The 15,250-nt window shown below is 44.6% G+C and overlaps 1 protein-coding gene across 4 annotated transcripts in view; it reads right to left on the reverse strand.

The window, feature by feature from the left end:
• prodhb (proline dehydrogenase (oxidase) 1b) overlaps positions 1-15,250 on the reverse strand; it is a 73,539-nt gene that overhangs the window by 14,065 nt on the left and 44,224 nt on the right. For 3 of the 4 annotated variants that reach the window (XM_061906118.1, XM_061906116.1, XM_061906115.1), the window contains 5 exons: positions 14,356-14,448; positions 14,140-14,286; positions 13,896-14,071; positions 4,340-4,438; positions 4,177-4,265 (listed from right to left, as the gene is read on the reverse strand). In XM_061906118.1, the coding sequence (XP_061762102.1) occupies positions 4,177-4,265; positions 4,340-4,438; positions 13,896-14,071; positions 14,140-14,286; positions 14,356-14,448 (604 nt within the window). Of the gene's footprint in view, positions 1-2,379; positions 2,568-4,176; positions 4,266-4,339; positions 4,439-13,895; positions 14,072-14,139; positions 14,287-14,355; positions 14,449-15,250 lie in introns of those variants that run through there. The other variant, XM_061906117.1, reaches the window with a different exon arrangement.

The raw sequence follows: 15,250 nt of genomic DNA on the forward strand, positions 1-15,250 counted from the left end.
ACCCCACGATAGTTGGAACACACCCTCCGGTCCCCCTTCTTAAAGAGAGGAACCACCACCCCGGTCTGCCAATCCAGAGGTACCGCCCCCGATGTCCACGCGATGTTGCAGAGTCTTGTCAACCAAGACAGCCCCACAGCATCCAGAGCCTTAAGGAACTCCGGGCGGCTCTCTTCCAACCCTGGGGCCTTGCCACCAAGGAGTTTTTTAACTACCTCAGCGACCTCAGCCTCAGAAATAGGAGAGTCCACCACAGATTGCCCATGCACTGCTTCCTCATAAGAAGACGTGTTGGTGGGATTGAGGAAGTCTTCGAAGTATTCCCTCCACCTATCCACAACATCCGCAGTTGAGGTCATCAGAACACCATCCGCACCATACACAGTGTTGATAGTGCACTGCTTCCCTTTCCTGAGGCGGCGGACGGTGGTCCAGAATCGCTTCGAAGCCGTCCGGAAGTCGTTTTCCATGGATTCCCCGAACTCCTCCCATGTCCGAGTTTTTGCCTCCGCGACCGCTGAAGCTGCACAGCGCTTGGCCTGTCAGTACCTGTCCACTGCCTCCGGAGTCCTATGAGCCAAAAGGACCTGATAGGACTCCTTCTTCAGCATGACGGCATCCCTCACCGCTGGTGTCCACCAAGGGGTTTTAGGATTGCTGCCCCGACAGGCACCAGCTACCTTGCGGCCACAGCTCCGATCAGCCGCCTCGACAATAGAGGTGCGGAACATGGTCCACTCGGACTCAATGTCCAGCACCTCCCTCGTGACATGTTCAAAGTTCCTCCGGAGGTGGGAATTGAAACTTTCTCTGACAGGAGACTCTGCCAGACGTTCCCAGCAGACCCTCACAATGCGCTTAGGCCTCACAGGTCTGTCCGGCATCCCCCCCCACCATCGCAGCCAACTCACCACCAGGTGGTGATCGGTAGAAAGCTCCGCCCCTCTCTTCACCCGAGTGTCCAAAACATAAGGCCACAAATCCGATGACACAACTACAAAGTCGATCATGGAACTGCGGCCTTATGTTTGAACATGGTGTTTGTTATGGACAAACTGTGACGAGCACAAAAGTCCAATAACAAAACACCACTCGGGTTCAGATCTGGTCGGCCATTCTTCCCAATCACGCCTCTCCAGGTTTAACTGTCGTTGCCAACGTGAGCGTTGAAGTCTCCCAGTAGGACAAGGGAATCACCTGGGGGAGCACTTTCCAGTACTCCCTTGAGTGTTCCCAAAAAGGGTGGGTACTCTGAACTGCTGTTTGGTGCGCAACATAGCTCCTAGGATTATTGGGACACGCAAACTCCTCTACCACGATAAGGTGGCAGCTCAGAGAGGAGTATATACATATATATATATATATATATATATATATATATATATATAAATATATATATACACATATATATATATATATATATATATATATATATATATATATATATATATATATATATATATATATATATATATATATGGACTGATGCAAAGAGAAGCCAGCGGCGTTTCTAGATGTTGTTGATAAATGGCTTTCGCTTTGCATAATAGACCTTTAACTTGCACTTACAGATGTAGCGATGAACTGTATTTAGTGACAGTGGTTTTCTGAAGTGTTCCTGAGCCCATATGGTGATATCCTTTAGAGATTGATGTCAGTTTTTGATACAGTGCCGTCTGAGGGATCGAAGATAACGGTCATTCAATGTTGGTTTCGGGCCAAGCCGCTTACGTGGAGTGATTTCTCCAGATTCTCTGAACCTTTTGATGATATTATGGACTGTAGATGTTGAAATCCCTAAATTCCCTGCAAATGCATTTTGAGAAACGTTGTTCTTAAACTGTTTTGACTATTTCCTCACGCAGTTGTGGACAAAAAAAAGGGGTGTACCTCGCCCCCATCCTGTCTTGTGAAAAACTGAGCATTTTTTGGGAAGCTGTTTTTATACCTAGTCATGATACCCACCTGTTGCCAATTAGCCTGCACACCTGTGGAATGTTCCAAATAACTGTTTGAGCATTCCTCAACTTTATCAGAATTTATTTCCACCTTTCCAAACTTCTTTGTCACGTGTTGCTGTCATCAAATTCTAAAGTTAAGGATTATTTGCAAAAAAAATTTTTTGTCAGTTTGAACATAAAATATGTGTTACGGATCAGACTACTGCCAATGCCGGTCATCCGTCTGTGCGCACCTCGGGACACGCCCACGGGCACCCACATCCAGGAACGAGCCACGCGCTTCTCTGCCCTGCAGCAGCCGCCAGCTGCAATCATTCACAGACAATCACCACACTTGCCCGTAATGAAGGACCTGCCTTCATAAGCCTGGACGACCTGGCATGCCGGCGTCAGAGTATAATCATCTTTACCTTCCCTGTGTTGCATCTCTGAGTCAAGCTGTGCGTCTTGTGCTCTCGAATCTTCCCTGTCTCCCCCGCGCTTCATGGTTTTTCGACTGCCTCCATCGTTCCTCGACTCCTCGGTCGCCCCAAAACTCTGGACCTCTCTCTCGCCCCTGATCCTGCCTGCCCCATGGACTTCCTTGTTCCTTCGCTCTCGTCAACACTTTGGTAAGACACACTTGAGTTAAATTCTACGCATAGTCTTACACCATACACTCTTGAGTTTTTGTCAGACTTAATTTCCTTGGTTTATTCGTTAGTATTGTTTATTATTCTTATTATATATATATATATATATATATATATATATATATATATATATACCGTATTTCCTTGAATTGCCGCCGGGCATATAGTATGTGCCTGCTTCGAATTACTGCTGGGTCAAACTTGCTTCACAAAATAATTAGCGCATGCTTAGACTGGCATCCGAAAGCGGATGCCAGTCGCTTCCTGCTGAGTGAGGAACAGTAACAAAGGGTGGGAGGTGGCTGGCCAGGCGGCAGGAGAATTCTTTCATCCCTACAGCACTACTAAACAGTCCATGATAATGCTGAGGAGGGCTACAAAAATTGTCCAGGGAGGATTGAAAAGAAAAAGCCATCGCGAGAAGTGCAAAAAGAAAGGAGTGATATATATACTTATATATATATATATATATATATATATATATATATATATAAGTATATATATATATATGTTTACCATAGATATAATAAATTATTTAACATACCCCCCTCTGGTGTCTGTTTGCCGTCACTCCCTTTGCAATCCATAACAGTATACTCTGGCCAATTGATTAGGGACCTGACGGAACAGTGTCTTAGCCTCTCCCCAGTGACTTTAGCTCCGCCCCCAGTGACATTTTTTTTCTCTCACTCCTTTCTTTTTGCACTTCTCGCGATGGCTTTTTCTTTTCAATCCTCCCTGGACAATTTTTGTAGCCCTCCTCAGCATTATCATGGACTGTTTAGTAGTGCTGTAGGGATGAAAGAATTCTCCTGCCGCCTGGCCAGCCACCTCCCACCCTTTGTTACTGTTCCTCACTCAGCAGGAAGCGACTGGCATCCGCTTTCGGATGCCAGTCTAAGCATGCGCTAATTATTTTGTGAAGCAAGTTTGACCCAGCAGTAATTCGAAGCAGGCACATACTATATGCCCGGCGGCAATTCAAGGAAATACGGTATATATAAATTAATATATATATATATATGAACAAACTGCTAGCCCAAGATAGCTAACAATGCAGGTAACAGGGATCCACCTATTCTGCAAAAAAAGCCCTCTAAAAAACCTCTGAACACCAATGTTTTAAATACACGCTGTAACCATACAATTCCAAGTATTGTCAGGAACAGTGAGCCTTGCTTGCAAGATGCAGAGAACAGCGGGTGGAATGCAGGTAAAAAGTATATTTTAGAAACAAACCAGTGCAGCTCGAAAGTGCACACAAAAAGTAAACCAACACAAGATCCAAAGCAGACTGGCAGAGTTTGCGGGAAACCACTACACAAAAAATAGTCTTCAGGGCTGGCATATAAGAGCCTGATTGGCAACTAGGAACATGTGTCCATCTTGCCAGTGGCAGAGAGGGTAAGTTAAAAGTTAAAACTACAAAATAACTCAACGCCAAAATAACTCACCTCATAATAAAATAACTCAGGCTGGTGCTACCTACTTTTTCCCCCACTCAAATAATTGCTACCTATCCCATTCGTCTCTGCACCCTGGGGTCCAGACCAACCCAGTATGTAACAAGGTGTCCTGCTCACCCAGTGGGAAGCTGATCTGGTCACACATCCCCAGCAGTTGGCCGAAGAACACTTTATTGTCACTGGGCAACAGAACAAGCGTGTTCATTCTGATGGGGACACAATAACAACATTATTTGCACACTAAAGGTTCACACAAGCACGGAAAGAAGAGAAAACATACCTCATCAGTGTGTGTTTCACCGTGTTCTCATTATGGGATGCAACCATAACATTGGCATTCCGGTTGAGCGCAATCTCATCCAGCACGTAATCCAAACATCTGGATACAAACACAGTTATGTAAAGCTTGTAATTCAAATTCATCATGTCATTGGAAACGGTTAAGGGATGATGTCATCATGTTGTCACGTGCCGTAACCATGGTTACCACATCACAATGGATAATAGCAATTCCCAGATATAACATGTATTTCATTTTATTAAAGTATGTACCTTTCAGCATTAATGGTGTTTTTACAGATGTGTAAGTTACCCATGTCTTGGCCACTAATACACCCCCATACCATCACAGATGCTGGCTTTTACACTTTGCACTTATTGATTGATTGATTGATTGAAACTTTTATTAGTAGATTGCACAGTACAGTACATATTCCATACAGTTGACCACTAAATGGTAACACCCGAATAAGTTTTTCAACTTGTTTAAGTCGGGGTCCACGTTAATCAATTCATGACCTATAACAATCCGAATGGTTCTTTTCCTCTTTGGTCCGGAGAACAGAACGTCTACAGTTTCCAAAAATAATTTGAAATGTGGACTCGTCAGACCACATAACACTTTTCCACTTTGCATCAGTCCATCTTAGATGAACTTGGGCTCAGCGGAGCCGGCGGCGTTTCTGGGTGTTGTTGATAAATGGCTTTGGCTTTGCAGAGTAGAGTTTTGACTTGCGACGAACTGTAGTTACTGACAGTGGTTTTCTGAAGTGTTCCTTAGCCCATGTGGTGATCCTTTGCACACTAATGTTGCTTTTTGATGCATTACCGCCCGAGGGATAGAAGCTCACAGGCATTCAATGTTGGTTTTCGGCCTTGCCGCTTACGTGCAGTGATTTCTCCATATTCTCTGAACTTTTTGATAATATTATGGAGCGTCGATGGTGATATCCCCAAATTTCTTGCAATAGCTCGTTGAGAAATGTTGTTCTTAAACTGTTGGACAATTTGCTCAGGCATTTGTTGACAAAGTGGTGACCCTCACTCCATCCTTGTTTGTGAATAACTGAGCATTTCATAGAAGCTGCTTTTATACCCAATCATGGCACCCACCTGTTCCCAATTAGCCTGTTCACCTGTGGGATATTACACATAAGGGTTTCATGACCATTCTTCAACTGTCTCAGTTTTTTTTTTGCCACTTGTGCCAGCTTTTTTGAAACATGTTGCAGGCATCAAATTCCAAATGAGCTAATATTTGCAAAAAATAAAAAAGTTCTACAGTTCGAACGTAAATATCTTGTCTTTGCAGTTTATTCAATTGAATATGAGTTCAAAAGGATTTTAAAATCATTATATTCTGTTTTTATTTATCATTTACACAATGTGACAACTTCAATGCTTTTGGGTTTTGTATTTACCAAATAAATAATAACTTTAAATCCAATTTGTTAAAGGCCTACTGAAACCCACTACTACCGACCACACAGTCTGATAGCTTATATATCAATGATGAAATATTAACATTGCAGCACGTGCCAATATGGCCTTTTTAGTTTACTAAATTGCAATTTTTTAATTTCCCGCGAGTTTCTTTTTGATGACGTCACGGACTGTAAGGAAATATTAGTGCTGCACCACTCGCAGCTAAAAGTTGTCCGCTTTAATCGCATAATTACACAGTATTTTGGACATCTGTGTTGCTGAATCTTTTGCAATTTGTTCATTTAATAATGGAGACTATAAAGAACAATGCTGTTGGTGGAAAGCGGTGGATTGCAGCTATCTTTAGCACTGAGACACAGCCGGTGTTTCTTTGTTTGTTGTGAAGCGGAGCGGTCAAGCGAACATGTTTTCTCTACGTCAACCAGCATGTTTTTGGATGGGGAAATTGTGATATATATATCTTACCAGAGACATCAATGGATTATTCGTCGTCCTGCAGCAGCTGTCATGTCAAAAAAGGCAGCTGTGAGCTTGGCTCCTCGGCTTCTCCCTGAGACACTGCGTGTTCACCGCAGCCATCCGACCTCGAGGTATGTATTTTACAATCTTTACAATCTCACTAAAACACTATTAAAACAATAAGCAGATAAAGGATCTTCCAGAATTATCATAGTAAATGTGTCTAAAAACATCTGAATCGCTCACAATGCAATCGCCTTTTTAAAATGTTTTTAACTTTATTTTATTTTTATTTTCTTCTGGTCCTTCGCTATCAATATCCTCAGCCACAAATCTTTCATCCTCGCTCAAATTAATGGGGAAATTGTAGTTTTCTCGGTCCGAATAGCTCTTTTTGTTGGAAGCTCCCATTACAAACAATGTGAAGATGTGAGGAGCCCTCACACGGGTGACGTCATTGTCTGCGACTTCCGGTAGAGGCAAGGCTTTTTTATTAGCGACCAAAAGTTGCGAACTTTATCGTGGATGTTCTCTACTAAATCCTTTCAGCAAAAATATGGCAATATCTCGAAATGATCAAGTATGACACATAGAATGTACCTGCTATCCCCGTTTAAATAAGAATATCTAATTTCGGTAGGCCTTTAAGTGTTGATTAGCATTTAAACTGTCACTGTTGTTTGACTTGAGGCTTTACATTTAATGAAATTAGAATTATTTCGGAAGAAAGAACTCTTTATATGACTGAGGTAGATTAGGCAGAAGGTCAAATTGGTTTGTGTTCCTCGGCATTATGGATGGGTCCCGTTCACATTTGAACCGATATGGTACACATTCCCGGTACTTGAGAATGGATACCAACAGTACCAATTTTCTATACGTTTGTGTTTCTTTTATTATTAATTTTTAAATGTATTATTGCAACATTTAAAAATTAGTTGATTCTGATAACTGCTGTCCAGTTGTTTTATTATCATCCAAGATGTTCAAAATGTTAGATGTAGTGGTTTTTTTTTGTCTTTTTGTTGCGGCCCAAAAAGTGTTAACACTGTAAGTATTGTACCTATTACGCACCTTAGTTGTAGTTTTTACTAACACATTTGAAGGTGTTGAAATTGCCATGTCAATAGCAAATCCAATGTATATTAGCATCAAGCTGGCACATTTTTGGTAAAGTGGAGCCTTACTTAACTTGCGTTGGAGCGTTTTTTGGTCAAATGCTTTGTTGACAATGAAAACTGCAACATTGTCTCGAGCAGGGGTGCCGAAACGTTTTGCCCCCAAAGGCCAAAGTGAAAATGGGGCGATGGTCCGCGGGCCAAACAGTAATTTTCACCACGCAACAAGACCACTAGTAAAGAGTTTATCCACATACCGCCATATGTTACCAAAATCATAATCATGCCATACCAACTGGACCAATACCAACTCTTTATCGTCTGTCATATCAGCCACTGATGCGTTTATAGCCACACAAAAAGTCAGACAACTCCCACACTACAAATGTAAATGCCAGGTCGTCTTTTTCAATCAGATGTGTGCTTATTCTACTGTAATTTATTAAGAATGTTAATTTATGGATATTAATCATAAAATTCTGTTACGAGATGACAGAAATGCTCATAAAAAGATGTATTTTACAGACAGAAAGTTACAGGAATGTATACACTCTATCCCATGCTTACTTTCATTGTGCAACATGTGAATGTTTTAAGGGGAAATATATAGTGTTAGAATGTTATAATATAATGGTATAATTACGTTGAAATTGTGGTGACTGAGCTGCTAGTTTTTTGACTAAAACCTATGAGCATTTTTTTTAAGTGCCTTACTGTAAATGAAAAACAGTAGCAACTGATGAATTTACGGCAAATTTCTGGCGACTGAGCAGCCAGTTTTTGACAGTGAAATCCACTGACCTTTTCACATGCCATCAATGGTTGTGCAGCTCGAAAGGGGTCCTATGAATATGTACTACATTTGCTAGCCACACTTTGGCAGGCAAATCGAAATGACATGGGCCCCACTTTAGGCATCCCTGATCTACAGGTAGTTTGGCTGAGTCTGCTTTAAGTGTTGATGGAGTGAACGCCAAGTGCTGACATGCGAAGAGTCAGCAACCTGGCAAGACGTCACGCTAGGGTTGTCCCGGTACCATAATGTGTTTCGATACTTTTTAATACCTTTTGATACTTTTCTAAATAAAGGGGAAACATTTCATTTGCTTTATTTTAACTAAAAAATCTTAGGGTACATTAAACCTATGTTTATTATTGCAATTTAGTCCTTAAATAAAATAGTAAACATACTAGACAACTTGTCTTTTAGTAGTAAGTAAACAAACAAAGTGTAACGATGTGTCACTTCATTTCTGTTAGTTTTTTGTGTTTTTGTATTTACTTCCGGTTCAGTGCTCTTATTTTGTTGTATTTCCTGTTTTTATTCACGGAGCACTATTTTTCTCTTTTCGTTGATTGGCAGCGGTTCACACCTGCTGTCAATCACACTAGTGTCTATTTATGTTTCACTCGAGCACTCCTCAGTGCTCGATGATAATATTATGTTGAGAACGTTTATCTGCACGACTGCTTTATGTTTGCTTTTGTTATTTTCTTTTGTGTATTAAATTCATCTTACCTCCACGCAACTCTCCTGGATTCTTGCATACTCGGGGACACACAACTGCAGCCATGCGACATCCCAACAGTATCATCGAGCCAGAAGAAAGTGTCCTCGCGAGAATCCCTGTCGGCAATCCTCAGCCGACGTTCTGGACCGCACAATTCCTGGAGGACTTGAAGGCCAGGTTTGTGCGGTCCCAGCCAACAGATGCGGACCCTCTCCCCGCGGCAACGCCACCGGCTTCGGCTCTCCGACCGGCGCGTCCCCCGCCGCCATCTTTCCTCTCGGCTCGACGGCTGACTACGGCTCTCCGACCAGCACGTCCGCCACTTCCTGCATGCCTCGCGGCTCCCGCGGCAACGCTACCGGCTACGGCTCACCGACCGGCGCGTCCTCCGCCGCCATCCTTCCTCTCGGCAACGCTGCCGGCTACGTCTCACCGACCGGCGCGCCCACCTCCTCCTTCACGTCTCGCGGCTCCTGCGGCTCCGTCGCCTACTGCGGCTCTCCGACCGGCACGTCCGCCGCCGCCATCCTTCCCGTCGTCTGCTGAGCTGCTTCTCCCTGCTCCTACGCAGCTTCCAGCGGCTGCTCCCCGGCTGCTCTTTCTGCCAGCTCCCGCTCTCTTTTTTGGATCGCCGAGAGCTCCAGTGGAGCCCACAGTGAGGTCACTTTTGTCCTCCTGCTGGGACTCGGCGCGGGACGTGTCTTCGTCCCTCTTCCTGGCCTCCTCCCGCCCGTCCCTGGTTTTCGCACCGGGGGACGCCGACGAGCAGGCATGTCTTCCCGCAAGTGTGGACGGTTTCTGGCAGCCGCCTAGTGGAGGGGGGCCCACAATACACTGCGGTGCAGCCAGGCACACACCGCTGTCATCTTCGCAAGCGTCTCCTTCCACGGAGACATCTACGTGCCTGGCGGGTTTTCGCACAGCCCCAACGCCGGCTCCACGCCTAGCCCCTACGCCGGCTCCACGCCTAGCCCCTACGCCGGCTCCACGCCTAGCCCCTACGCCGGCTCCACGCCTAGCCCCTACGCCGGCTCCACGCCGAGCCCCAACGCCGGCTCCACGCCGAGCCCCAACGCCGGCTCCACGCCGAGCCCCAACGCCGGCTCCACGCCGAGCCCCAACGCCGCCAAGAGCAGCACCACGCCGGGCTTCGTCACCGCCGGCATCCGCTATTCCTCGGCCAGCATTTGCTGCTCCTCGCCCGGCGTCATCTGCCGCTTTCACGCCGCCGATGACGCCTGCCGCTTCAACACCGCCGATGACGTCTGCCGCTTTCACGCCGCCGATGACGTCTGCCGCTTTCACGCCGCCGATGACGTCTGCCGCTTTCACGCCGCCGATGACGTCTGCCGCTTTCACGCCGCCGATGACGTCTGCCGCTTTCACGCCGCCGATGACGTCTGCCGCTTTCACGCCGCCGATGACGTCTGCCGCTTTCACGCCGCCGATGACGTCTGCCGCTTTCACGCCGCCGATGACGTCTGCCGCTTTCACGCCGCCGATGACGTCTGCCGTTTTCACGCCGCCGATGACGTCTGCCGCTTTCACGCCGCCGATGACGTCTGCCGCTTTCACGCCGCCGATGACGTCTGCCGCTTTCACGCCGCCGATGACGTCTGCCGCTTTCACGCCGCCGATGACGTCTGCCGCTTTCACGCCGCCGATGACGTCCGCCGCTTTCACGCCGCCGATGACATCCGCCGCTTTCACGCCGCCGATGACATCCGCCGCTTTCACGCCGCCGATGACATCTGCCACTTCCACGCCGTTGATGACGCCTGCGGTTTCCACGCCGCCGGTTACGTCTTCTGCTTCCCGGCCTGCTTCAGCGCGCCCGCTTCTACGTCGGCCGTGGATGTGGCCGTGCCCTGCGCACTCTCCTCTTTTTCGGCCAGTGATTTGGCCGTTCCCTGGCCGCCCGCCTCGCCAGTTCCAGCGGCGCTCTACGCGGCGCCGCCACCTGACTTTCCCTCGCTGGCTGCGGGGACACGAGGTTTGGCAACCCTCCACCAAATCCTCCCTCCACCCTCCCTTACATTTTGGACTTTTTTCCATTTTTTTTTCTTTCCCAGGGAACATCTGGTATCTGTTCCTTGAGGGGGAGGTCCTGTAACGATGTGTCACTTCATTTCTGTTAGTTTTTTGTGTTTTTGTATTTACTTCCGGTTCAGTGCTCTTATTTTGTTGTATTTCCTGTTTTTATTCACGGAGCACTATTTTTCTCTTTTCGTTGATTGGCAGCGGTTCACACCTGCTGTCAATCACACTAGTGTCTATTTATGTTTCACTCGAGCACTCCTCAGTGCTCGATGATAATATTATGTTGAGAACGTTTATCTGCACGACTGCTTTATGTTTGCTTTTGTTATTTTCTTTTGTGTATTAAATTCATCTTACCTCCACGCAACTCTCCTGGATTCTTGCATACTCGGGGACACACAACTGCAGCCATGCGACATCCCAACACAAAGGCTCCTAATTAGTCTGCTGATGTACGCAGTAACATATTGTGTCATTCATCATTCCATTATTTTTTCAACATTATGAGGGACAAACTGTAAAAATTGATTATTGATCTACTTGCTAATTTACTGTTGATATCTGCTTACTTTCTGTTTCAACATGTTCTATCTACACTTCTGTTAAAATGTAATAACCACTTATTCTTTTGTTGTCTAATACACTACATTAGTTTTGGATGATACCACAAATTTAGGTATCGATCCGTTACCAAGAAGTTACAGGATCATACATTGGTCATATTCAAAGTCCTCATTTGTCCAGGGATGTATTTCTTGAGTTTCGAAACATAATATGAATTTAAAAAAAAGGAAAAATATTTTGTGACGATAAAAAATATTGATATAATCATAGAGTATACGCAATATACGCTATTGTACTTGGTATCGGTACAGTGGCTGTCAGGTGTAGACCCACCCATGACATTCAGGCGCTGTAGCTTTTGTTAGCGGTGACGCTGGTGAGTTATTGTATCCTCCTAGGGCAGGGGTCGGGAACCTTTTTGGCTGAGAGAGCCAAAATGCCAAATATTCTAAAATGAGTTTCTGTAAGAGTCATATAATATATTTTTTAACACTGAACACAACTAAACTCGTGCATTTTTAAGTAAGATCAACATTTCTAGAGTATTATAGGTCTCTTATTCTTTGTAATAACATTGTTATTCTGAAGCTAACTGTGAAGGGGGCATGGCCTGCGGGCCTACAGCAAACTGGGGTGTGCTAGGACCGGCCTCGAAATCAGCGACAGATGCGCAGCCAGGAGGAGGCACGGGGTTGGGGCTGGAGCCAGAGCGCGAGCGAGAACGAAAGAAAAAAATACAATTACTGGAAAGCAACTGAGAGACTTGTTGAAAAATAAAACAATATTGTAACCCTGCAACAGGCTCTCATGTCGGTGCTTGGTGGTCTGAAAAACCCCCAGGAGGGCAAGCCCCACACTAACCAGTAATAAATAAATAACTTCAGACCATTAACGCAACTTCTTGAACAGGTGCGGTTAAAAACGGATGGATGGATTTAAAATGCATGAGAATTTTTGATATTTTGAACGTTATTTTTAACACTGTGATTACAAGTGGAATAATTCATTACTTACCATGTTAAGCAATTTCAGCTCAGATTTATCTGAGAGCCAGATGCAGTCATCAAAAAAGCCACATCTGGCTCGCGAGCCATAGGTTCCTTACCCCTGTCCTAGGGTGTGAAGTGAAGCATGTTTAGCTATTCCTCGTTCTCCAGTGTTCATATTTGTAAGAAACAAACTTTATTTGCCACCATGGAGTCAAGGATTAATGATTTAGAAGTAGCTAGAACACTGCCGACTGCGGATGGATGTTAGCGGCTAGCTAGCTAGCCATATCTTAAAACACCTCTTCCTAAAGGGCGTTTCAGTGTTATAACTTCAACTTTATCTTTAGTTTTTACACCAAAATGCGCCCGTTCTCCCTTTTCTGTCTACAGACTGTCTGCTTGTAAGTACTCCGTGAGTGTGTGCTGCTGAACATGCTCCTCTGCTCGGAAAACCAGCAATGTCACAACGTGACGACGCGCCGTCATGCCCCGGAACCGGTACTTTTCAAACAGAGTATAGTACCGTTTTTGATTCATTAGCACCGCGATACTATACTAGTACCGGTATACCGTACAACCCTACGCCACGTGCAACCCAGGTACTGTAACACAGCACTGTTGGGTTTTACGTGAATCAGCTGGATTTGGTCGATGCCAAAAAAGTACTGGATTCGGGACCCATTCCTTTTCTTGTTGTTTGTTTTGTCCTGTCCAGCTTCTCAGCCAAATCATATAGTTGATGTAGATGCCCATATCGGCTGTTCAGATTTACTTTACAAAAGAGAAGTGTAGGATACTTCTCTTCTTGCCTTATTTGTATTTGATTGTGTTAACTGGATTTATATTATCATTCGGTGCAAAAAAGGAAGACAGAGGGGGAACTTGTGGGTACAAGAGGGGGATAAGACAGAGAGACAAAAACAACAACAGCAAACACAACAATAACAACAACAACAACAACAATAGAACAACACCAGCACATACGAAATGTACAAATGATGGTAAAAGTGATAGCAAAGAAGCAGTTAGCGAAATAAATAATAATACAGAAATGACAATGAGAATTTTTACACTACAACTGGAGCAATACAAATACCAATAGAAAAGGTGATCATGAGCAATACCAATAGTTTACCTCTATTATCAACAATACAGTTGTTCAAATGCAACAATACATATACATACTTATAACTAGAGATACAAAAGAATGCAGAAAACTGGAGTGGAAGAAAGAGAAGTAACATATATTAACCTTGTAGATTGTTAAAGTAACAATATTGTGCCATGTGTAACCCAGTTTCCCCTAGGGACCCATTCCTACTTGCAATAGCATTTTTTTTTTTTTTTATGATATTATTTTATGTCAAAACAAGAACCCTGATGATTGAAAATTATTTTTAAACGAAGGAATGTGTATCCTAAGGCCTTACCTGTGGTACATGGTGTTGGTAGACTCATAGTCAGGGTTAATGGGATCCTCATAACCCAACTCCAAGGCCCTTCCCCGCTCCTGTTGCATGTAGGCCCCCCGCACCAACTTGGCAGCAAAGTGCCAGCCCTTGCGCCGAGATAGTTCCACATCCAACGTTATGTTGTCGTACGCCTCCTGCGCACAAACAGCATTAACTTATAAGATAAAGTAGGAGAAAAAAACATTTTAAACTGCAGTCTGACCTTTAGGTAACATTGGTATGTGTTGAAGATGATCGGCTTGTCTTTATTGTAGACTTTCTGCATCTCCAGAGTCAGTCTGCTGATGGCCGGCTGCAGGTAGGTCTGCTCTGCATCCACCATCAAGCGGACGCCGTTCTCTACAGCATGCTGGCATTAAAAAACAAAAATGCTAGACTGAAGTCCCAGCTATGGGTGACGTGTGATCCGTTAGATTACCTTTGCTAAAACATCCATCCGCTGTAATATCCTCCTCATTTGTCCCTCTTCTTCTGCAGCAAAGTCCTTCATCAGAGGCTCCAGCTTGCCGAGCTGAGTAACCAACCAAAGAAACCATTAGGAACTAATGGACCCCTCTTTGCATTCTATCTAACTAAAGAGATATTAAGTGACCATAAAATGTAGTTTGGATTGTATAATTAGCTCTTCAAAGAGCCGATGTGGCTTTTTTTGGATTGCGGTTTGTTAGTTGAAATGGGACATTACACAATCGTGTTCAATAAACTTGGGTTGAGGGAGGAAAACCAACCAATTGTGCTGAAAGTCTGATGAAGCCATGTCCACACGAATACAGATACTTGAAAAACTCATATTTGTCTTGTTTTGGCCCCTTGTCCACACACAATTGCATACTTTTGTCCTTAATGACTCACAAGGTGAAGAGTTTGAGAACTCTGTCCTCAGGGTGTGCGTGTAGACCGCTTGTACGCAGTACAGTAATAAGTATTTATCCAATACATTTTAATACAATACAGTGTTAATATTACACTGCAATCAACATCTCTTCAGTTAAATTAGTAGTGGTTTAACCTGCTAAATACTCTCTGTGTTGGGCGTGGCCTGCGCACCTGCGCACCTGCAGGGAAGCGGGGTGTGGCAGGGCCGGCTTCGAGGTTGGCGACAGGTGAGCGGATGACACAGCTGAAAGTGGTCATCTAATCACATGTCGTTCTGTTAAAAGGCAGCAGTACGAAAGGAAAGGGGTTGGAGTTGGAACAGACGGCAAAAGGGACAGAGACAATTGCCGGGAAACACGCAAAGGACATTGTGCTAAAGCAGATGAAAGACAGCTTTGTTGAAAAATAAAAGAAAAGTCAAACCTGATTAGCGATGT

This window comes from Nerophis ophidion, linkage group LG07, assembly GCF_033978795.1.
Source record: "Nerophis ophidion isolate RoL-2023_Sa linkage group LG07, RoL_Noph_v1.0, whole genome shotgun sequence".
Classification (NCBI taxonomy): Eukaryota; Metazoa; Chordata; class Actinopteri; order Syngnathiformes; family Syngnathidae; genus Nerophis; species Nerophis ophidion.